Raw genomic sequence first — 26,381 nt, 5'->3', positions numbered from 1 at the left:
TATGCTAAAACCTGCCCAATGGCAAAAATTGATCGTGTAAATCCTAAGTATTCTTAAATCCCATTTTGCATTCCTTTTGCCTTAAATCCAAGATTTATCAAATATCTTAGGAAGTCAGATTAATCAGATTTAGAGAAGTTGAAATATTTGAGAAGAAAGATACTAGTAAACCCTATTAAAATTCTCAAAAAAAAAAAATTCAATTTTATAAAAATTTATTTTTCACATACTAAATAATCTTTTAAATTTAATTTCTTCAATATTTCAAAATTTTGAATTTACAAAATTTACTAAATCCTATTCAAATTAAATCAAACCTAGAGCTGTCGAGGCTTGGCATAATGCCGTGGTTTTTAAGGTTTCCATCTAACAGGGTCTTAGCGTTCGAACTCTGAACCCACTCTACAGTAAGCTCAAGTCACCGTCGACGAAGCCGACCCCAATGCCTTCTCCGGCCGCTTGCTTCACTCCCCACAGTCCCATTCCTTCTCCCTCCTCTCGTTCATCTCCACGTTCTCTGAGCAGCAGAATCGTTTCCACTTCTCTCCATCATTTGTCAGCAGTAAGAGTTATTCGCTACCCTGCTTTACCTTCTCCTGAATCACCTGTTCTCCTACGATTTCTGATGCTTTCTTTCTTGATCTAGGGTAATTTTAGGTACAGAAAAAACAGAATTAGGTCTTGGAACATCACAAGAGGTGCTTAATCCTATCCAGGAAACGACTATGGTCTTCTTCCGTGTAATCATTGTGTAGCTTAGTCTTTTTTTGTTTTTCTCTCGCAGGGGATTCTGTTATTGTTGCTCCAGTGAAGGTAATGTCCTACTTGCCTAATTCAGATAGTTGCCCCGGGGAAAATGTGGTATCTTCCCCATCGCCTAATTTAGAAGTTAAGAGCGCAGAGAGTATAAAAGAGTTTGCAGGTACTAGGAGGTTAGAGTCCTCTGAAAGGATCAGCTTGGACCCATTCCGTGGCAAATCAGGATGTGTTTCTTTCTGTGGATTAAGCTACCAACTCCTTGATGCAAGGAATTTGGTGTCTTCCCCATTCGAAGATGGAAAGGGTTCTATGATTTGGGTTGTCGCCCCAGTAGCATTGATATCGTCGTTACTACTTCCGCAGTTTTTTCTTAACAATGCTATTGAAGCATTTGTGAAGAATGAGGTCTTCACAGGTATTTGAAAGTTGTTGATTTTTTTAAACCTTTTCTTGCCTTCCATGTCTAATTCATTTGATTTAACACTGCTTATAAAACAATTGGACAGATCATTGACAGGCATAGTTTCATATTGGTTCATGAATCAATACATGATTTTTATGCTTTCATGTTTGCATGTTTTTGAATTTCATGATCTCTTTGGTTTGGCAAGTGGAAGAATTATTTAGCTTTTTTGGTTTCGATCCGGGCTTGCTGAATTGGGACGACATAAGGTTCAATTTTTTCTAGTGAATGTTGTGCAACATGGCTATAATAGCTTGTTGAACTGACGTGATAGCTAAGCTTTTAGCTTATGAATTAAGTGGTTAGTTTGGTCCTTGGGTTGGTTTAACTAGGACTTCTTATTGAAGCTCAACCTCTTAGACTTGTTGAATTCAGTCTCATATGTTGGCTAGGCTTTCGGGACTCGTATAATCGGAAAAGTAGGTGAATTTATGTGTTAAGAGATTTTATTAATCAGCTCTTGGGCTTGTTGACTTGGGAAAGGTGTAATATAGTCCTTGGATTTGTTGAAGGTCGTGTCAATTCAGCTATTGAACCTTTGCCAAATTGACATGATCACCCAACTTTAGGGCGTTTGAGTTGGGAGGCTGCTACTTTGATCATTGAGCATTTTGAATTGGGACTTAATTTTCTATCCTAGTTCTTAGACATGTTAAATTTATAATTCTTCTGTTGATTCTGCTATTGGAGCACATTGAATTAATAAAGTAGCCGGACCTTTAGATTTGTTGGTTGTGAGGATTTGTAGTTATCATGAGTAGTTTTACTTGATCCTGAACATGGGTTGCCAATTTGTTTAAAAGATTGCAACCATAAGGCTAAATTAAATTGCTTTAAAGAGGATTTATAACAAATTGCCCCCTTTCTAGTAGAATTTTAGGAGGCAACCCCACTTTTTTTTCTGAGATTTTTGGAGTGATAATAGTTTATCTAGTTTACTTCTTAATCTTAGTATATTGGTCGAGAATGTTCATCCAATATGGATAGTTTGATATTCGGGTTTGTTTTGTTTGGATTATTGCTTGGTTACCTATAATTGAGGCAAATACCTTAGCAGGCTTCTGGTTTATGTTCTTTTGGAATGAGGAAGTGTCCTTCCCAATTTTATCCAAATTTGGCAATAATGTTGGCGTAAAGATTATAAATTTCACGCATGAGGACTAATTCCCTTACCTAAATGCTTAGGTCAAACATAAGATCATTAGATTTTGTCATGCTTGCCTTATTGCTTTATAACTTTTGCTGGCTTCTTTTTAGGGCTTCAAGTTCCTTAAGCCATAGATGAATATTTTTATTCTTTTGTGAATTTATATTGAAAATAAATATAGAAGAAAGCTTGCTCAACCTATAGAGGGGAGCCTGAATGGAATAATTTGCATCTAAATTTAATTTTTACGATATGCTCATTGAAGTTTAATTTGAGATGCCATTCTCTCTTATTTTTCCAAAAGATTTTTGTTAGTTGTTGTATATATATATATATAAATGAGTGATACCAATATGTCTTATGTCTGTCACCGAAATAATAGATTCTTGTGCTTTTAAAGATCATAACATAATTGGGATATGAGTTGGTGTGGTGCCCCAAATCAGTAGACAATGCAGTCTTAAAAACCTCACATTGTACGTCTTTACAATCTTTAGTGGAATTGCTTTAATTGACTTAGAGAAATAGTTAGTGAAATCGAGGATAAACTACTATCGTGAGGAACACAAAGGGGTCTATTGGATCAATTATATAGTGCTCCAACTTTCAAGCAACTGTGATGCTTCTTCATGAATCTTTTAATTCAAACACTATCAACCATCAACTAATATGTTAAAGAGTATTTTATTTTCATCTTAATTATTTTGATATAGTGGAATTTTTGACAATCAACTGTATATAGCATTAGAGTTTTTTGTTGGGATTAGTACTGTAAGTATTGTAGAATGCGTTAAGTGCTGCTTTATGCTATCAAAGGATAATTGAAAAGCAAATATGTTAATACTCACCTAAGAGGTTAGAGATAAACATCTTTATGTATGCCCCTCTATCTTGGAGTCATGAAATCTCTATGTTTTCTTTAATTTTAGATATTGATTTCAATGCACTTATGTCATTGATATCGGAGTTAACTCAAACCAAAATGGAAACGCAAATATTATTTCTGAATTCCAAACATATTTCAAACACGATACAGGAAAGCAGGAAATAGACGACAAACAAAATGACAACATAACAATAAAAGACGTCCTTGAGGGACGTAGGGACGGAGGCTGTTGGACGACAGTTGGTGGTTGAGGAAAGAAAAATGTAGCTATGGGAAGCCGCTGAAACAACAAGATAGCTTGGGACGGCAGTCAAAACTGCAACCGATTGTTGTTTGGGGCTGCTAGACAATAGGAAAACAATAAAGCGAAGGCGTTGCGTGTTGAGGCAGCGAAGGTGGAGGGTTGGGACAATGAGAGCAATGAGGACAAGGGGGGTTAAGGCAATGGGGCCAGTTGGAATTGCAAAAAACAGTAAATCCTTTCTGTTTTGTGCAGTAACAACTAGGGTGTCAATGGTAATGACGTCGCAATGCAACTGGAGAGGTGCATGAACGCTGTCGGAGGCTAGATTGGCGGCTGCGGCGAAAGCCAGAGGGGTGGAGTTTCTGTGGAAGAAGTAGGATAATAGCCGAGAGGATGGACGAAGAAATAAATATCTCGGTGGGGTCGAGCTACAGCCGGAGCACCACTCACACCTATGAAGACGATCGCCACCTCGGACAAGGGACAACCGGAGCACTGCCTTAACATCAAATACAACCCTCAAGAGGGTAAATACTAAGACAAAATTGAATTCAAATTTCATAAAACAACCCCTTAACTCAAAGCACAACCTCTCTTATTTATAAAGAGACATAACCTATCTTAGGAATTATTTAAAATAAGAAGTAATCAGATTTCAGATTTGAGAAAATGATTTAAATTAGGATGGAGAATAAAAATTAGATTTCAGTTTGTAGGAAATGTTTTGAATTAAGAAGGAGAAGAAAAATCAAATTTTAGTTTTAGGAAAAAAAATTAATTAGAAAGGAGACAAAAAATCATATTTCAGTTTTAGCAAAATGTTTTAAATTTGAAAAGGCCTAGGAAGGAAAGTAAGAAAAGAAGGAAAGGAAAAAAATGAAAGAAGGGAAAAAGGACAGGAGGCGAGAGGAAGGAGGGGTTGGCAGGCCAGCTTGCTTGAGGACCGACCGATCCTCTCTTGAGCCTCGTGTCAGTCTCCTGGGGTTGGGCGAGCTTCAACCTCACATGTCGAAGCTTCTAATCCCATTTCTTTAATCATGAAAGCACTTGGATCCCACTGCAGACTGTACTGCCTCCCAACGCACTTGCGAGTGTATCTTCCTCTCGGTCCAATCTCCTGGGACTATAATCTCTTGCATGGTGGTGGCCATGATGATAGAGAATAGGTTGTCACTAAAACTGATCCCTCTATTCTACTGGCAAGGGCTCCTGTCTTCGCGGGTGTTACGAAAGGAAGTAGAATGAGGTTTTTGCCGTTCTTGGTGAAGGAATATGTATTTCTGAATCCATCGTGTTGAGTTTTCCGGTCAAATTGTCACGGTCTTTCTACCAAAAGGTGGCAGGCATCCATGTGGACCACATCACACTATACCTAGTTTTGTAGCTGACTCCCTACTTGAAAACTCTACTAGGCATTGTCGGTCGATACTGATCTTATTTTTTTCTTTTTCAGTCACTTTAGTGAATATGACTGGGAATATCTCTGAGTTCTGAGTCTCAATTTCTCTACTATCTGGGTCGATGCCACATTATTACTGCTACTGTTGTCCATGATAAGAATGCATACCTTTTTGTTCATTGTACGGGGGTGTAGAAAATATTGTGGCAAAGCCACAATGGATGCCTCGTGTACTCGGCTTGAAGAATCCGTCGAATCACAATTTCTCTCCCTCATCTGGTGGAAGCTTAATACTTCTCACCCTGTTTTTCAGCTTCCGGCTCCTCGCTAATCTCTCCCACGTGCCCTACTCGATAAAAGATACAACTTTGCTCGTCCGACAACTGGAAGCTATTTACCATAATCCGTGGCATTTGAAGCATTTTCTGGCTGGCACTGCAGTCGGCTTCTTCTCACTAGGCTTGGCTTTCTTCGTATTCAAACCAATTTTTTCAACTTTCTGAGGCGTCCTCCTGTTGGTGTCTCCAACTATGGGTGGTTGTCGGCTCTGCTTTTGCTATCTTTCTACTTTCAATGTTAGTGTTTGGATATCCCCCAATATCCAATATGCCTGTAAGTGCACCACATTGCTAATACTAGGCTTTAAGCCCCCAAAATTTCTGGCTACTGTATTCTCCTCTAGCTCTGTCAGGTCGCACTTCAACTATAAGTGGTCGAACTGAGCTGTGAACTCCTCCAATGAAAGGTCTCTCTGCCACAGATTGTAGAGTTTCAAAAACATGTCTTGGAGGTAATGATAGGGAAGATACCTTCTGCATAGTTTTTTTCAGCTTCTCCCACTTAGTAATCTTTTCGCTGCCTTCTCGCCTCCTTTGTCGCTGTACATTCTCCATGGGGAAGCACTTTTCTTCAATTTGATAGCAACTAATTTGACTCGCCCTCTTCAGGCATTTCTTTGTATTCGAAGATTTGTTCAACTGCCTATAGTCATTCGATAAATTCATTCGGATCTATGCTACCCTCAAACTTAAGTAAATCTACCTTGATCCCGTAGTCTTGGTGCCCTCCAAATGACGTCTCTTCTCGGAAAGTTTCCTGTGAGGGACGCAGGTATCCCTCTTTAGGCCTCCATTTCAAAATACCGTGGCCTATCTTCTTCATTGTTGAAATTATCCCTATGAAAGGTATTCAGATCCTCTTTTCTCTTTCCCCTTCGACTCGGTCTCGGTCGAAGGTAACTTCTTTTTGTGTCATCTCTTCAAAGGTAATTTCTTCCTGCAACATGAGTGGCGATGGTAACGACATCGAACCACAGCTAGAGAGGTGTAGGAACGTTTTCAGAGGCTGGATTGACGGCTGCGGTGAAGGTCGTAGAGATAGGGCTGCTATGGAAGAAGTAGAACAACATCCAGGAGGATGGATGGAGAGATAAATATCTCGGTCGGATCGCTACAACTGGAGCACCACCTGAACCCGTGGAGACTATCATCACCTCGGACAATGGACAGCTGGAGCACTATCTTAGCGTCAGATACATACCTCAAGAAGTAAAATACTTAGACAAAACTGAATTCATATTTCATAAAATTGCCCCCTAACTCAAAGCACAATCTCTTCTATTTATAAATAAACATAACCTATCTTAGGAAACATTTAAAATAAGGAATAATCAAATTTCATATTTTAGGAAAGTGTTTAAATTAGAAAGAAGAATAAAAATTAAATTTCTGTTTATAGGAAATGTTTAAGTTATGAAGGAGAATAAAAGTCAAATTTCAATTTTAGGAAATGTTTTAAACTAGGAAGGAGAATAAAAATCAAATTTCAGTTTTAGCAAAGGATTTAAATTAGGAAAGATCTTGGAAGGAAAGTAAGAAAAGATGGAAAGGAAAGAAAGCGGAAAGGAGGGAAGAGGAAGGAGGGGGGCGGCAACTCCCCTTCCTTGAGGACCGGCCGGTCCTCTCCCTAGCCCCTCGTCAGTCATACACCAAAGTTTAACTTTTTTTAAGATGAATTATCAAAAACATTTTTGGAAGATTTATTTTGATGTACGATTTTTGAATTCTTCCTAGTACGATCCCAAGATCATTTGCATACTCACTACTAATTCTAGTATTGATAACCAAATCATTGATATAATACTAATTGTTTTTATATGAGGTTGTCAAAGATTTGCATCAGTCTTTGATAGGTGACTCAACATTTTTCAAACAGGAAGACATCGCCTTGTAGCAATAGGAACATTAATAGGATTACGGATGTATTTGTTCATCTTGTCCTCTAACACCATCTTGATTTGATTATAGTTCAATTAGACATCTATTAACTAGATATATCGCATTTCAAGATATGTTTTGATTATGTGTTCTACCACATTCTTTATTCCAATTCAATCGGCATATCTCTCTCGAAATGAAACCAATTTCAATGTTCTTTTTTGGTTTGATGATTACTTTGTCTTTAAGTTTAGACCTTATTCATCGTGGCATCTGATTGACAGATGATAATTGGGCTTGATGAAGAGTTTCTGGATTACGAGGGTTAGAGAATGCTAGACATTGCAATATAATTTTAAGCATGGTTTATAATCACGGAGTAATAATTTTTAAAATTTTTCTTTCTTCTAATATATAGACAAAAGTAGGCCCATGGCCAAGCCATTCTTCATGCCCAAGTTGATTTGTGCGAGTTCATTGATAGGAGCTTGACTACCCATCTTTAAACTCTATAGGGGCCCTTTTGAATAAAAAATTGAATCTTTAGGGTTGTCTTTAGATCCAATGAACTAACTTTATCACTTAGAATAGCATAACACATGTCTCATGGTGGGCACAAAGATTGAGCTTACTTGAGACTCCATGTGGCCAATTTCCCATGTACTATAAAGTACTTGAATGTGATTTCCTTTCCAAAGTTTTTAAAATGACAAGCTTGTTCATCTGCTTGCTCAAGTGGGACTTGTTTGATGAGGTTTCTTAGAGTCGGTGAAGTATTTATGGATTACTATTAGTGTAAGCTTTTCAATGTTGTCAGTTCTCCATTTGGTTGATGACATAGGCTAATTTTCTTTTCTAACTTATAGTAAGAAATTTCATGCTCATTGATGCGAGGCTATGGAGGACTGGCCTGGGTTCAGACCAACATTGCTGGACCGGCTGGTCCTCGGGGGAGAGAGGAACACCGACTGCGCAATCCCCCCCTTCCTTCCTTCCTTCCTTCTTTCCTTCCTTCCTTCCTTTTCCCCCTTTCTTTTTTCTCTTCACCCTCAGCTTTCCTTTCTCTCCCCCTCAGCCTTCCTTCCTAACACTTACATATTTCTGATCCTTTCCTAAAATCTAAAATGCTTATTATATCTTGTTCTTCTTTCCTATTTTAAATCCTTTCTTATTTTAAAACATTTCCTAAAATCTGAAATCTTGACTATATTTTATCCTTCTTTCCGATTTTAAGTATTACCTAAAATTAGTCTAGCCACTTTATAAATAGGGGATGATGTGTTCAGAGTTAGGGGTCTTGTTTTGAATCTGAATTCAAAAATTTCTTAGTGGTTTCCCTTCTTAAGGGTTATATCCGACGACAAAGGAGGTACTCCGGCTGTAAGCTTGTTTGAGGTGGTGATTATCTCCGCCATCCAACTTCGTCCTGCTCCTCGACAAAATGCAACCCCTGCTGGCCCTTTCCAGCTACCTCCCTGCAGTTTCTCCGCAGGTCCTCCTCCAGCTCCTCTGCAGGCCCCCCTCCTAGCTCCTTTGCAAGTTGCAGCCCCTGCAGTCGCAGTCCCCGCTGCTCCTAGTCTCCTCTCTGCTTCTTCCCTGTAGGCCGCAACCCCTAATTCTCCTTTCGGTAGCCAGCACACACCCCTTCCTATAGCCAGTCGACCACCCTCCAACAGCTCTAAACCAGCACCAACCAACGATATTGCTTCCCACAGCCGACCACCCCCACTTTCTGCACTTGCTGCCTCCCTCTAGTAGCCTTCCAGCCTTCCCAACGCCTCCTGGCAGTTGCAGGTCTCTTCCTGGCAGCCCTGTGGCTTTGTGTCTCTGATCTTCAGCGCGAACCGCCATCCTTGCCCCTTGACCCCATAGGCCTTGTTGCCCCTCGCAGACCACATTCTTTACTCTCTGCCTCTACATGCATTGTGTCTTCATCTTGCCCCAATAAAACACATCTTCCTTGCCCCTGCAGGCATTGTGCCGCCACCTTGCCTCCTGCAGGCCGCCATTTGCTGCCACTTCAGCCCAACACTCCTCTGGCCTTCATCGCTGCCGCCGACCTCACACCACCTCTCTGGACTCCCTTCTCGTCAGTGGTTGCGTCTTTTTTGTTTAGTCTCTATTTGTGATAATTTGTTTTGCACTGTAGATTTGTGTGTTGTCTTTCTTTCTGTTGAGTCTTCATTGTAACACTGTTTTAAGTCAGTAATAAAATTGTATCTTGCGTTATGATTTGGGTTAACTCCAATATCACTTCTTGTGACCTCTCAGATTTTTAACATTTATACTGAGACAATCAAGAAGCCAATGAGGCTTTCCTTTCCATAGCTTTTTGAAATGCTGATCGTGTTCATTTGTTTTCTTGAAGTATTTACCTTTTGCCGAGGCTTCTTAGAGTGAGCAAGCTATATTGAGGGACTATTATTGGTGTAATTCTTCCAGATTTTCATTTTACCATTTTAAATAGTAAATGGCATGGACAGATTTTCCTTTCTATTTTGTAGAAAAAAGTTGCATGCTCATCACAATCTTTCTTTAGAGGGACATAGAAGATCTTATAAATTATTTACATCAATATTAAAGGAGGATGTTTCTGTCTTTGCTTGATTAGGTGGCATGGCTTTTATTGCCATGATGCTCCCATAATTTTGGGATTCAGTTCTTCGCACTGGGAAGTTCAAGGCTTTCTTCAGCAATTGTGTTAGTTAATTAGGCTGTGGTTTTCTGTCATTCTGAGTCTAGGGAACTTGTTGGCTAATAGAGAAGGATTATGCTTAGTAAGATTTAAGTATTTTTGTATTTTTATTTGTTTTTTTGGAGGTTTGGTGCGTTTTGACTACTTGGTGATGATTTTTATCACTATATTTTTTAACCTCATGTACGGTGAATGATTGCATATTATTATCTATTCGGTGTTTCTCTCCAATCAGATTGTATTTCATACATAGTTGAAGATTAGAAGACATGATGCCATAGTCACAGATCCCATGGTCATTCGAAGAGTGCTTTGAAAGAATTATAAGAGTTAATCACATAAAATTTTGCCTTTGTATAGAGCTTCCCAAATCAAAGAGTTAAATTAAGGAATTCTATGGTTCTTTACCCCTCATTTAAACCTTAGAGAAACACTTTGCCTTTGTTGAGATATTGAACTTTGAGACAATGATTAAAGCATCTTATGACTCACAAGATTAATAGAAGAGTCTGGGTCAATTAATATTTAATTCTTTTGAATTCTATTACTTTTTGTCATGACATGGAGTGGTTAATCATGTTTATTCATCCCTAAGAGTTTTTTATTGTTGAAGGTGATCATAGAGGAGAGCCTCTTTTATATTCCGCATCACGAAGAATGCCTCATACTACTCAAGGTTTTGTAAATCTTTGATGAGCATAACTATGTTGCCTTTAAACATTTATGAGGCCATTGTAGATGCTTAGTAATGTTGGCAATTTTTAGAGATGAATTATAACATTGTATTTCACACTAATTTGGGAGCCTTTTTGAATTTATTGGGATCTTTTAGTATGAGTTTTCATTGATTCTAATTTTTTTTCTTATCTTTGCCTCTCTTTAATTATGCAGTAAGGATTTGCTTCCCTCTCCTTTGTTTACGTTTACTCACCTGCAATCATTAGTGCAAGTTAATGTTGGAGATCATTTGCTCATCTTTATATTCCTTGTTGGCGAATTGAAGTTTTTCATGCCAATGATGGGTAATGCCATATAACATGATTCTTTTAAAGATTGAGGGGCTCCTTTAGCCTTTTAGATTTAACTGATAGGACTTTCTTGGGGGCTTAGGAATGTTCCCACATTTGCTCACCACAAAGGATTTAAATAGATTTTTCTTTAGCTTCATTTGATTTCGGATCAAGTTGGAGATTGGCCATATACTATTTTAGTTTAATTTATTGTTGAAATGGTTCTTCGTGCTTTTCAAGAGAGTTGAGTTCATGCATCTTAGTCTTTAACGTTCCATTTTATTTCCTTTTGATCAAGAATTTGACAAGAGCACAAACTAACTTTTAAAGATCGCCCTCTATTTGGTAGGGATTTTTAATGGGATTTTTGGTTGCGTAACATATCTATTGAACTCCATCCATAGCTTAGAGAAATTTGGTCGCTCAATGTGTTACTCTTTGAGATGAGATTCTTATTTATCTTCTTTCTCTTCTAACACTACTTTATGTTCATAGATTTGATAAATTGAAATGACATTTAACTTTTCCTTTTCTTGAGATGGTCTAGTTAGTTTTTAGGAAGGGCGAGCTTAACATTTTGGTAGCCTTTTTACACCCCATCACTGAAGAGAAAGCAAATCCTGAGCCAGATGGATATTAATTCTGGTTATTACCTGGTCTGTATGCAGTAGATGACATGATTGTGGATACCCATCTTGAGTGCATGTTTAAAATCTTTGCAATATGCTTTTTTTAAAATTTGCATTCTTTATTTACTTTCTCTTGAAGAGTGTGAGCTCTTTGACTTTCACCTCTTGGTTTTGTTAGTTTAGAGGGAGTAGTCGTTCCCTTTTCTTATTCGTTTTTTTCTCTTTATTTTCAAATGGTACTGTCAATGTTCATTGTATAGGAGCTTTACTACATGTCTTTTGGTTAGTAGTTGATTGCTGCACTTTCGATTTTTCACTATCGATTTTTTTTTTTTTTTGAAAGTCCAGAAAGGTTAATGTATTAAATAGAAAGAAAGATATAAATACAATGTGTGGGAGGGCCCAAGCATGACACCCTGCCCGCACAAAAACCACAAATGGCTCCAAAACTAGAAAAAAAACAGAAAAATACATTAGATACTTAAATAAAAAGCCTAACAGTGTCGAAATACATAGTATCAGGTGGTTAGAGAGCGATCCAATTTGGTCTTAGAGAGCGTTCCAATTTGGTCTTGCCTCTGCCTTTAGGCCTAGGGAAGGAGCAAGCTAATAAGCTGGTAAGATGATTGTCATTGTCGGTAGTAACCAATGTATCATCCAATATGTTCCCGAGCCGGAGTTGGCGTCCATTCTTCTTCTTCCTCCTGGAATAGACCTGTCATTCCTCTTCCAAAGAATTAGTCTGATGGGGTGGTAGAGCTGAAGCAGAAGGAATATCAACCGTAGTACCCACAATAGGTTATAGTATATGTGAAGTATGAGTTGCCTCTACACCGGATACTTTCTGAAGAAGTGGAGCTATGAGGTTCTCTTGATTATCAGTTTGAACACTATCATTTGTAGGTAATAGTCCATCAGTATTGTTTTCTATGGGGTTTGAAGGTGTCAGCATCACATCACTCGCAGTAACAGTAACAACAGTGTCAGGGGGTCCTCAGGGGCAACATACACCTTCTTTCTGGTAGTATCCTCCCCATGTGGACTAAAATATGCAGAGCAGTGGGGTTAGACCCATCCTTATTCACTTGAATCTTAGATTTCAAATTTGGATGAAACTTGTGGCATTTATCAAGGACATGACCAAACAACTTACAATGGGTACAATATGGGGGTCTGTGCTTCATGACAATTTGTTGCCAATAACCATTATGGGTTATGCTCAGCCAAACTTCAGTAACATTAGGTAAAGTAATATCCCTTTCCACAACTATTCTGGCCATCAAGCGTCTGTTTAGGTTGAAAGTAGACAGATCTAGCTTCAAAGGATCCCCAAGGATGAACCTACTCCTCATTTTTTATTCAACACAAGGATGGGAAATTAGTGAGAAATAATAGCAAATGAAAGAAAATGATGCATGATTGAATGGATGGCCTCTTTCTTTCTGTCAATGTGCTCAATTTAATTTTAGTACTTCTATTTTGTTCTTGTTTTTTTTTTATTTTCTAGGAATTGTAATGATGATGTAATAATGTTGTACCATATAATCATGCGAAAAGGTGACCTTACAAGTTAGCTAATCTTGGTCCACCAAAGCAAGCCGAGGTTAAATTTCTCCTGATCACTGCCACATTGCCATGTAAGTCAGTGGTCAATGTCTTGACTCTGATTCCAGCAGCGTCTATTTTAATGTTTTGATGTTTTTATGAAGATTCTTGAAATAATATTTGAACTTTCCAAATGGATCCATGCATTTGAAGAATTCAGGCACGATATACATTCCCTGTACCTGACCCTTAATTTTGTCTTTTCATCATTTTTATCGATCAAATGTATCCAAATCCTACTTATTTGCATAGGAATGACAGAAAATATCCGACCGTGATGAATTAAAATCACTTTGAAGCATATTCTTTTGGAATTTTCCTAATGACTATTTTCTGATGGTTGGCTTGTTAGTTCTCCCCTTCTTTGGTGAGACTGAAGTTCTCAATTGGATCCATGGATTTGAAAATTTTGGCCACGAGATAAATTCACTATAGCTGACCCTCAATGTTGTATTTTTGATCATTTTTATAGATCAAATGTATCCAAATCTCATCTTTTAATAGGAATGACAGTAAATATCAGATTGCGTTGAATTAAATTGATTTTGAAGAATTGTATTTTTCAGAATTTTTTAATGACTATTTTCTGATGGTTGGCTTCTTGGTTCTCGTATTCCCCTTCTTTTGGTGAGGGTAAGCTCATCTACTTGTATGATTATATTTTTACATTCCATTTATTATTTTCCCTTTTATTTATATCCTCTTTATGTCTAGAGTTCCCTCTCTCTATTTCTTCACACCATATAGATGAATTCTACCTTTTAAAGCTTCCTTAGAACAATCCAAATTATAGCTTCCAGCCTTTCCGCCTCCACCACCCCCACCACCGCCCTCTTTTTTTCTTTTCAACACCTGCATCTTAATCTCCACTCCATTCTAAGCCCCATAGGTCATCTCCATCAGATCCCCGCCATAAAAAAAGAAACTGGAACTAGCCTTGTCCTACTCTTCATCACTTTTGGAAACCTACTTTTCCAAAGTCCATTTCATCCAACGCCATCATATGAAATTTATTAAAACCCATTTATATCATAAAAATATTCTTCTCCAGCCCATCCACCTGGAAGCCCATCTCTCTTTGTTATCAATTTTGTTATGGCATTTGCTCACATTGGGATCTTCCACTTAACAGTGTGATCCATATTCAAAATTTATGTTTGCCTATTATAGTGCATATCGTTCTAGTGTCTAAAGGATATTTTTATAATCATGATTTTTTGGACTTATACTTGTTAGGATCATCTAGTGGTTGATCCGCGGGGATTTAATCCATATGCCACTTATTGGTATTCACGATGTGGCTTGGTGTATTTTTGGTGACGCTTTAATCTTTTGATATAAGTGATTGTATGTAATGGATCTCAAAGATGCATTTCTTGATGTCAATTTCACTCTTAGGTTTAAAGTTAAGTTGGTATGTAATTTTAAAATACTAGCTAACTTAGTTTAAAAAATATATATATATATTCTTAATTTGAAACTAAACTTTGTGGCAACACAAAAAATATATCTTTTTTATTAAAAGAAAATTATAGATTTATTGTGCTGAAGTAACCCAATACAAAGGCAAATATTATTTATTTATTTTTAGCTTGTACAACTAGTTATCTCAATCGTGCTTCAAATTTTCATAAAATCATCTTCTAAATCAACAATTTTAGACATCAGAACAATTACAATTATATCGCAATGTGAAGCATTTTAAAGTATAGAGGGTATTATGAAAAATTAAGAGTAAAGAAACTTAAACTTATTTATTATGATTCAACATCAATGCATATGTTCCCACCTTGAGTCCTCAACTTGAGAGTTATGCTCCTCTCCTCTGCCATGGTTATTAGGAGAAATCTCTCTTTTTAACAGGGAATGGAGAAGCCCTACTCTTACGGGTGTGAAAGATCCGATTTTGAGCCGATCTAGGTCCCGATCGAAATTTTTTCAACTAGATTGAATCGAATTGTGGATCAATCCTACTAAATTTTGATCTGATCCGTTATGGCTCGATCCAATTTTCGAGCCGGCTCGAATGTCATTTTTGGCTCGTGAACCAAATTGGTCTAGCTTAAACTCGCCTAGGCTAACTCACCAGCAAAAAAATACAATTTTTTGTGAAAAGAGGAAATTAGAACCCCTGCAATTCCGCTCAAGCAAAAAATCCCTCACCAACCGAGCTGACAATGCATTATGCTTGTAAAATTAAAAGTTTTGGTGTTAAATATGAAAATATACATAAGAATTTATTTCAATCCCGATCTGAGCCGAGGATAGATCAAAATAGATTTGATCATTTAATTTGGCTCGTAGCTCGGCTTGAATGGTTCAATTCAATTTTGATCCGAGCTAAACGAGGAGACAACTACTTGAGCTCACCAATTGTTGGCACTAAGTTCTTTACAAACAATTTGAGATCAAAAGACTTTACACCAACACAAAATTATTGCTCTTATGCCGCTCATATTTTCAACTTGAAGGATTATAAGATAGATAAAGAAAGAATAGAACTTTGTAGTATGAACTACTTGAACATTATTCTTTAGGGGTTTCAAATCTTAAAAATTTTCTTATAAAAATTTTTCTCTCTGATTTTAAGCTCTTTAGATCTCATCTTTTTTCACATTTAGGGCTTAAACATAATAAATTATGTTTAGTGCATTAGTTCAAAAACTCTAAAAAAAGTTGAACTTAACAAATTATTGAAATTTAATAGTATGATCATGCTACTCGCAATTTCAGGATCTTAATAATTTTTATTAAATAAATCTTTCATACAGTACAATGTATATCGTCCAGTATAATTAGTTTAAAATTTAAACTATTCTAATTAAGAAAATTAATTGGATGTTTTAGTCATTTGAAATCAAGTTAATTGTAAATTACCATTAGTTTTAATTTAAAAAAAATTTAATCAACAAATTGATCTGATTTTAAAAATTAGATTATGATATATTGTATGGTACAACATATTATGATCAATTTAAATTAATTATTTATTAAATTTAAGTTTTGATATAAGTTCTCGTGCATGATGATTGTCTGTAACTAAGAAACATACATACAAGACTCAATTTTTTTATGCTTGTAGTTTCAACATTTACTTTTTTCTTACAAGCTTGATTTGTTTAATTTGCTCAATTTCTTAAATTATTATATATATAAATTGGCATCGCAAACATTGAGTTATACATTCTCTTAGAATTACCAATATTATTTTTCAAGTATGTCTAACATTTGAGTTGTTATGCTTCTACTATGTACATATATGTCTAAAAAAATGAATTATTGTTCTTCCAGTATTTCACTGAAATATTGGCACTCAAATATGCACAAAAATATGTAGTAAAATCTGCTTGAATAAATTATGTTTGTGATATCAAAACATTAAATTATTATTAAAACTCATGGGGTTAATAATATTTCCCTTTTTGATGATGATAAATATACTTTAATTGTGTACAAATATTTTGGATTTATATAACTCCCTTGAATTTATGTCTTCTATTTAATTTAAATTTTTAATGCTTATAAAGAAATGAGGAAAATATAAAAAAAAAATTCTTAGAAATTTTTTATTTTCTCAACATAAAACAAATATATTACAATTTATATCAAAATAGTGGAGGTATAAAATATATAATAAAAATATAAGAAAAATATACATAAAAAACACAATAAATAAATATTCCACCTTTCTGCATCTCAAAAGTAGAGGACATCCAACTACTGAAAAGAAAGTACAACAAACACAAATAATTTATAGGTGCTCTAATTAGTGTCTGGGTAGTTACAAAAGTAGCCACTAATCTAGATGAACTAACTATAAAATAATTTATCATTTTCATGTTGCTATTGCTATTGTTGTAGTTCCTTATGCTATGTGATCATCTATCTTGAGCTCTAACAAGGATAAGTGTTCGATCCAATTGTCTTAGGAAATGAGTAAGATGAGTATATTTGAGGAGCCTAAAATGTTGGTGTTAATGGGATAAATTTTTTTTTACTGTTGACAACTTGGACGACTCACATCTATTTACTAAATAGTACGTAGACGGAAGGGTCGATAAACGAGTATGAATATGCTTAGGTTAATTGAGATGACACATATTACACTTGACTTTCAAAATATAAGCTATCACATGACCTAGGGTAACGTTTGGATGATGCTTGAGTTTTAGATTATGAATAGAGGTAAAATTTTCAGTATATTGGATAAACAAATTTGCAAAATTTAATTTAGTTTGAGTTATGCGGTAACAGATGATATGCTGCAGTGGTTTTACTAAGACAATCATTAATTTTGGGAATGGCATTGTGTCGAAGCATGTGTTGAATAACACATGTTTTGCATAACATTAACTGGCAACTGGTGTTGTGATAGTGGATTATGTTAAGTGACCTGGTTAATGGAAGGCCAGTTATAGTGAAATTTCATTACAATAATCTGAGGGCCAGCATCAGTATTGGATATATGGAGGTATTTATCTAAGAATTAATCACTGATCTTAATTTTTTTCTACACTCCGTAGGTCTCATAATGGTGCACTCAGTATTTGTAATAAGGTTTGTAAATAACTCTAAAAGAAGAGTGAGCAATAAATAAATAATTAGTAAGTAGTCCCAATAAAAAGATTTTAAGCAGAATAGGAAAGGCGTTCTTGAAGTACTGATCTAGTGTCTGTAACAGAAGACTCTGACATCTTTCGTAGGCAATTGATCCTTGTCCTTCCAGAACCTTGGATCTCATGTTGTATTGGATGATGATGTGTTAGTACTGTGATCTCTTATTCGAGAAGATCACCAAATTCCCTTCCACACAAAAAAACTGCTAAATGGGTGAGTGAGAAAGTAATAGAGTGATATTTATAGCCATTTTTTGGTAAGATGGATCATATAGTATGATAGGGTTGTATGGCACTATTATTTCATCATCTAATCATCCTAATGGCTAGAAAATAGATAATTTCATAGTCAAATCATACAATATGATAGTGATTGGACATTACGGTTGGACTTCATCCACATGATTGATTAAACTAGTTTATAACAGTTACTTTCAACAGGTATGATGGGCTTCTCCAGGTACAATCAGACAATTTGGTTATCCTCTATTTTAGGTTTTGAATTTGATTTCTTAATTTTTTTTTCAGATTTGTATTGTTATCATATATCATCCTAAAGTCTTCTTTTAAATCATCTAATTATCAAAATTTAAAAAGCACCAAACAATAAAATATAACTAAAAATGCAATGAATTAAATATGCACAAGGCTCAGACGCACAAGTACGCACATATAGTAGTGACACTGACATGATGTAAAGTCCAAGAACCTATGCTATAATTCTTAGTTTCATTCTTAAATGTACTAAACCTGTTATTACTCCATGATTTTATAAAGATATCAACCAACTAATTTTTTAGTGACAATAAATTGAATATTTGCATCGTCTATGAACATACTATCTCTAATAAAATGGTAGCAAATATTTTTGTGTTTTGTTCTAGAGTGTTGTATGGGTTTTCTGGATGCATATAGTGCTTATCTTGTCACACACGGTAGATATTGCATAAACTTATATTCCAAAATCAATAAGCAACCTAACTCCTTGCAATTATATATTTAGTTTCAACAGTGGATGGGGCAATATGATTTTATTTTATGCTAGACCATAAAGTTAGGAATGCCTTTTGAACTAACATGTTCTTGATTTTCTTTTCCTATTAACCTTATAGTTTATAAACTTCAAATGTAAATATCTATTAAGATCAAATTAAGTGTTATTCCCATGATACTAAATTCTTGATGTAGTAGCATATATCAGATATATAAATATACGCTTAATTTCCATCATATTCTATTCTTTTGGATTAGCTTGAAAATATGCACACAAGTAGAGATACTGAATATGTTGATAGGTTGTAAGATATAGTAGTGATCCAATCATACCTTGTTATCATTTTAAATCTACTTACTTTTCATTGGAGTCCCTATCTAACCGAGTATTTGATTTATGTGATATTTACGCTCTTAACACCCTTCCATGTCAAGTTTATTTATATGTTTTTTTATACTTGAATTGATATAGAAACATTTCATTCTTTTCTTGTTTACTTAAATTTTTGTAAGCTTAAATCATCATTTAAGAAAATTCTGGACCTTTTTTAATTTTAGCTCCAAAATATATCTCTTCAACTAACATTTACACAATAAATGTATCAGATCCATCATTTTTAATAAATAAAGTCATATTATTTGTTTATTTATAAAATTTATTTTGAAGTAAGAACATACGGAGTCTATTGTACTATACTTTAAGGGTTTGCTTTAATTCATATATGGCCTTTTTTAACTTGGAAATATGTTGAGATTAACTTGAGCTCTTAAAGCTAGCTAGTTGCTCAACATTCAATACTCTTCTTTTATACCATTCATAAAGATACTTTTAATATCCATTTGATATAATTTGAAGCTCCAAAAGTATGCAAATGCAATAGTACTTTATTAGCTTCAAGTTGTGCTTACGGTGCGAGTGTTTTTTTAAAGTCTATTTCTTCTGTCCGATTAAAATATCTTTGACAATTAATCTAGTCTTCTTTCTGATAACACCATAATCATTTAGTTTATTTTTAGAGAATTATTTTGTTTCTATGACACTTTATTTAATAGGCCTTAATACGAGTTCCTAAACATCTTTTCTGGCAAGCTATTTCAATTTTCATGATTTTTTTTATTTAATTGTAATCCAAAACCATAGCTTTTTCAATGTTAGCATCAAGCTTTCTAAATTTTAGCATAAAATATTTACCACCCAAACATATATAGATGGAATAAATTTGGTATTTTGCCTTTCGAGTGAATTGTAATTCATTGTTATGGCTTTCACGTTCATTAAATTCGAAGCTACACTAGGCATAAGTAATTTAAGTTTTAAGCAATTCATCAACAGGTTGGAAGAGAATTCTTTGTTATGGACTAGCTAGAAATTTGAGCACTCGGGAAAATCCACATTCCTATGTTTGCAGCCTCATCGATGCGTGAGTAAACTCAAGAGCTGTTTTTTTTTATGTTAGATTGGATTCTATTTTGATCAAATTTCTCATGATATTACATCCTAATTTATTTAGATCTCGTTTAAGATTCTATGGGCGCAAATCCTCATAATTAACCTCACCAATGGGAGAATGCTAATAATTAAGGAGGTTTCTTAAGCTTAATTTATGCTCATATTTAATATTTAGATTTCAGTTAATCTAATATAGAATGTTGAGAGGGTGGGCATGATCTTGATTCTATATTTTTTTCATCTGATGTATGCTAACAGATTCAATCCATCAATATCAAGGGTATTTGAGCGATAAGATCCAGGGAGCCTAATTAGCAATTTTGGGTTCTCTTATATTTGTTATCATCATTGTCTTATTTGTTATCTTCATCACACACGAGTGAAAATATATGGATGCTGAAGATGTTCTTTTAAAGCTGACATCAACGAGTTTAGCCATATTAGTTTCATTGAATAGTTTTGATGCACAGAATATGGATGATTGTAGTTCAGAGGTATTGTATTTTTTATGAGTTTCAATTTCACCTGAAGAAGCGTGTCTAAGACATGAGGTTTTTGGTTTGTGTTATTGTAATTGATGTATGATTTGATTGGTAGGCTTGCATGGGTGTTCACCAGACTCAGGCTAGGTTAACTCTTACATCAATTGGAAAATTGAAAATTTAATTTAATGTGTTTGAGGTTGTGCTACCAAATTAAGTAGGGTTGCTTACTTCCGTTAAATGATCTCTAAGCTGGTCATGCAACATCAAGGATGAGGAAATTCCAATAATGGGCCTTATGATTATGAGAATAAGTACGTTAGCTCATTTGGTTTATTTTGTGGACTTGTCTTTTTGTTAACCTATTAATTATGAGGTGGATTTACGTCCATCTCAAGGGATTTGAAAATCTGGTGGTAAGAATTTTGTATCTTTATATTAAATGAACTCTAGTATTTAGAATTAACCCCGATATTTTGCTATACATAATTTTATCTCGCCAAAACTATTTGTTGTTTTTCTCTTGTTAGAAAAGTTATGAGACTCTCCTCAATAGATGTCATAATGGACTAAAACCGGATTTACTTTATAGGAAAGGCTAAGAGGATCACACAATTAGTTTCTAGCTAGAAGAGGCATGCTTTATGCCATGGTGGTTCAAGAGAATGTGAGAGAGTTTAAAGGAGTCATAGCTATTTTTGTTGGTAAAATTAGTGTTGTATTAGGATTATAGCAATTCCTAAGGGGTTATGTAAGATTTTTTACACGGGCTTTTTAGTGGGAGAAGTGTAGTGAGAGTAGAGTTACAAGGGAAATTGAGATAGGGCAACACCATGAGCAACTGAGACAAGGATTGAGTGAGTGTGGGAATAATCATACAGTTGTAGTCAATTTGTGGTCAAGTAGTGTTGCTTTAGGATTATAATGAGTCCTAGGGGATATGGTGAATTTTTTTTACATGCACTTTTTAGTAGAACTGTAGTAACAGTAGACTTACAAGGGATGTTGATATAGGGCAACATGATAGAGCAACTGAGACAAACATAGAGTGAGTGTGGGAATAATCATACTGTTGTGGTCTAGTTGATGATAGGGAGAGCTGTCTACTCGGAGGTGGGTGTAATTCTTGGTTGCGATCTAGAGGTATAGGGGGACAAAAAAGAATGACACTAGGAAAAGAAGTGGAGCCAAAGCGAGAGAGTTATATGAGCGTTTAGGTGGAAATGTGAGTTGCTAGAAAATTCAGTGCCAAGTGGCTATCTCCAAAGTGATTGAGAGGTGGGTTCGACATGCGTTATTCAAAGAAAAAAAATTAGTCGTTGAAGAGCTTTAGTTGGAGAATTGGGATGTATTCTTTTTTTCCTTTCCATGACTATGGCTAAATTGAAATAGGGTACTCTTGGGCTCTTTTTCTTATGGGCCATTGAAACATGAGTTGTGGTTTTGAGAGAGTGAAAATGGTTATGGAGTTATTCTATTAAGGGCTTTATGCCAATATTTATCTTATTTCCTATCCTTTTAAATGGTTTAGGTTCCACATAAACCCATGAATTGAAAATATAGCAACTGGCTAATAGAAGACATAATTTGAAATATAGCCTATTAAATTTCATATTATTGCTTGATATAAATCTTAATTAAATTTCATGGCTTTAACTAAATTAGTTATGCCTTGAACCTAATCAAATGTTCCGCTTTTGTAAGTGTAAAAATAATAATATCTTAATTAAGCTCGTGCTTGATTATGAAAGCTTAATCAATCCTAATAGTAGAGTTTTAATTAGGTTAATTTGGTTAACCAGGCATGAAGTAAGTCAAAATCGTAAGCCTAAATTTTGCAATCAAATGCTCAGTTATATTAACTAGGCCTTTAATTAATTAGGGAAGATTAATTAAGCCTATTTTTGGGGAAACGAGTATTTACCTGGCTTAATTACCTTATTAGGTGATTAGAATGAGGATAATTAGCCCTAATTTTTGGTATTTACACAATCATTTGCATAAGCATGATCTACTTGTCAATATTCATAGAAAACTAGCTACTAGGTATGGCAACAAGAAGTTTTTTTTTTTTTTTTGTCCTATGAATTCGAGGCATCTGGAATTTGAGCTTGGCGATGAGGTTATTATGCATTTAAATCGAAATCTTGAAGCTTTAAGAAATTTTACGTAAGGAAGGAGGGATCATTTAAAATTGTACAACACATTGAAACTAAGGCCTATAAGTTATAAATTTTAAGAAATTTTGGTTTAAATTCAATTTAGAATCTGCTTAATTAGGCTTTGTTTTATGGGCCTACTAACAATTCATTAGATTTCATTCTCTTTTCACATGTTCCTTGTGACTCCACATTTATTTTTTTACTAAAGCTATTCTAGACTATATGATGGTGTTTGTTATTGATGGTGGATTTTAGTGATGTTTTCACTTGAGAGATAATCCTGATTATGATGATTCGTGGATTAATCAAGGAGAGGCCCATAGTCTATTTATTCGAGTAATATCAATCAATGAATTCATCAGGGTTGGATTTGTCCAAATAGACAAATTTGCTTAAAATCTCCACATTTATTCTTTTTAAAAACATCACTTAAAGTATCAATTTTATGTGGAGCACATGTATTTTTTTTTTATTTGTTGGATTCTCTTTCATTAATTGGGCTGTTGTTGTTGTTGTTGTTTTTCTTTTTATTTGTTAGAGGACATGCCTGTGATTCTAATTTGAGAAATATTATATTTAATTTAATAGCTTTACATTTATTTAGTTGTTATAATGTCAATTTTGATTAAATTTTGGTTAATTCAGACATAATATTTAGTAAGTTTTGATTTATTGTTATTGGTTTTGCTAATAGAACTTGAAAGTTCAACTTGTTTGTGCTGAATTTTTCAAAAATGGATTGATTCTTTAGTTTTTGGCATTTAGTATCATGCGATGGAATTTATAATTATTCAATAATAATAATAATAATAATAATAATAGCAGGTGGGTTTGTGGGCAACTTGAATTGGCAGGAGATTTGTATCAATAGTTACCATAGTAAGTACTATAGCAGCACTATTGGCATTATACTGATGGGTTTTTTCGCTAGAGTTTGGAATTTAACTTGGTGTTTGACTAAATTTGGAGGATTCAAATAAAATTTGAAATATTTATTTATTCAATAATATTAAATTAAATTTAAGTTGAGACTGATCCTATGCTAATTAATATCTACTAGCCTAGCTTAGAAGTCTATAAATACAGGCGCCTAACATAAGTCACATCTTCTTGTATACAATTTCACTATATAGTTTCAATCTTTTGAGTGCAATATAGATGCTTCTTCTCTTCAAACCATTTGATTCTTTTTGGTAGCCTTGGGTCATTTCTTTCTGTCTTTATTATGTTAAGAATCTACATTATTTCTTGTTTACCAAGGTTTCTCATTTTGATCACTTATAGCTTTATGCAAGTCCTTTTATCAAATTGTAATTTCATTGCTGCCGCTTCCACAGATATAGTTACATTTTTCTCCTCGGAGGTCATATTTTACATTGGACTTGGGGTCTTTCTCTCAATTACTGATCTCGTACAACGTCCCTACATCAACTTCAGCCCGAGACAATGGAGCCTTATCACCGGCCTCAAAGGATATTTGTCTTCTGCCTTCTTCACCATGGGCGTCAAAGTAGTCGCTCCTGTTCTCGCCGTGTATGTTGTTTGGCCTGTCATCCCCCTCCCGGCAGTGATCTCAGTGGCACCATTTCTTCTCGGATGCGCCGCACAATTTGCATTTGAGCTTCACCTTGACAAACGACAATCCTCCTGCTGGCCCGTACTGCCAATCATCTTCGAGGTATATGCGAACTAATTACCTCATTCAACTTGCCAATTCACCTCAGGATCTCAGCCAGGAATCAATATTTTTCAGGTTTATAGATTGTATCAGCTAAGTAGAGGAGCATATTTTCTTGAGAAGTTGATGTTTTCGATGAAGGGAGCCAAAATGACACCAAAGGTAATTGAAAGGGGAAATGCTCTGGTTTCCTTGGTTGTTCTTTTTCAGGTCCTTGCTGTTGTTTGTCTCTGGTCCTTGACTACTTTTCTTCTGAGGCTTTTTCCTTCCAGGCCTGTTGCAGAAAACTACTGAATTATCACTGTTTTTAGAGTTTTGATTAGATGTGGTTAAGACTCAATATTAATGTTTTTGTGGTCTTGTCTGGTTTTTTTACATTATATATTATATTTTGAAAAATAAAGTTTGTCAATTTATCAGTTGTTTGATATTAGTCTAGATTTTAAATTTTACAAGTTCTTTCTTAAAAATGATAGTTTTATTTTTCATATTCAATAAATAACTGCTCATTCTTTTTTCAAATATGTTTGATTTTTAGAAGCAATCGAACGAGCCTTTAGAGTCATACAAGGTTTGGTATTCTATAGCACACGAAGATAGTAGTGTATAATATACTAAAATTAGGGAAATCAGGAGAAATACAACTATCTCATCATGCGTAAATATATAAAATATTACGGCCGGACTCGATACTTCCCAAATTTAGATATATTGCATCCGTTGTTCGGGCACAGCTTGCGTTCTGACTCTGAACGCAATATTTTTTCGTAAATACGGCTGTGTATAGATTGTTAATAGTCCCTATTTATTTTGAAATATCATATTTAATTTAGAGTTTCAATCATAATATATTAAAATGCTAATTGTGTAATACTTTAATCATAAATTTGTTTTGTTGATTGATTAAAGTGGCTAAAAATGAGATTAATTGGAGCTTTAGTGGTGTTTATATATGTTGCCTGACCTCAATTTTTGTTCAATTTGATTTTACTTTATTTGAACTTTTGTGATTCATTTTTATCAACATGCCATGCACTTTATACTAGTTTTCTTCTCATTAAGATTATAATAAAAGCACCATTATAGCAGATATATTATTGTCTTATTAATAGCTTATGTTTCTATTACTTCTCCCTTTAAGAAAGTACATTAAAAAAATGAGCACATTTTATCTATTAAATAGACATTTAAATTCACTCCTAAATAATTAAGATAAAACAAATTTCTTCAAAGAATAATAACATATAAACTATGTTAATGAGTAAGGAGAGGAAGATGGGGTGTTTGAGGATGGTGGAAAGAAAAGATTTGTAGTTTGTGGTGGTGGTGAGCATGTGGTCACTATTCCCCTCAATCTCTCATCTCCTTTTACACACTCAGTTCTCTTGCTCCATATCTGTCTTCCAACATGTTCTATTATTATTTTTTATTTGAATTATGTAATAATGAATGTGGGAAGAGCAAACCCTTATTCATTTCTTCCATCCAAAAATGCTAATTGTAAGTTAGGGGTGTAAACGAATGAACACAAGCAAGCCCAGGCTCAGCTCGTGTTCGACTCGTTTATATTTCAAGCTCAAAAAGTTTGTTCATGTTTGACTCGCTTAGCAAACCGAATACGAGTTGTTCACGAACAAAAAATCGTTTTGACAACCCTAATCACTTAGCCATGAGATGTTAAAAATTGAGGAAAGATTCAAAAATTATTGTCTATATTAAAACATCATTTAAAATGTAATTTAATAATTTTTATTTTATTTTCTTAATTAATACTTTTAATTAATTATAAATATTTGTAGCCTTGTAGCCAATTAAGTGTTTTAAAAATACTTCTCATCAATATATAAATGTATATCATTGATGAGTAGTATTTTGAGCCAAAACGAACCGAACACGAATAAACAAATCTTTGTTCGCCGGACACGAGCTTCTTAACAAACCTAACAT

At 34.7% G+C, this 26,381-nt stretch overlaps 1 protein-coding gene across 1 annotated transcript; it reads left to right on the top strand.

Annotated features, from left to right (window-relative positions):
* The first annotated feature begins 337 nt into the window (after window positions 1-337).
* LOC110032484 lies at window positions 338-24,819 on the top strand. The gene is made up of 5 exons (XM_020736132.1): window positions 338-562; window positions 647-698; window positions 785-1,174; window positions 24,094-24,434; window positions 24,510-24,819. Exons 1-5 carry the CDS (start codon window positions 443-445, stop codon window positions 24,726-24,728), a joined length of 1,122 nt encoding a protein of 373 aa, XP_020591791.1. The 5' UTR covers window positions 338-442; the 3' UTR covers window positions 24,729-24,819.
* The last annotated feature ends 1,562 nt before the right edge of the window (window positions 24,820-26,381 follow it).

This window comes from Phalaenopsis equestris, unplaced genomic scaffold (assembly GCF_001263595.1).
Source record: "Phalaenopsis equestris unplaced genomic scaffold, ASM126359v1 Scaffold000951, whole genome shotgun sequence".
NCBI lineage: Eukaryota > Viridiplantae > Streptophyta > Magnoliopsida > Asparagales > Orchidaceae > Phalaenopsis > Phalaenopsis equestris.
The sequence above is the reverse complement of the archived record's forward strand: the minus strand, read 5'-3'. Positions and strand labels throughout refer to the sequence as shown.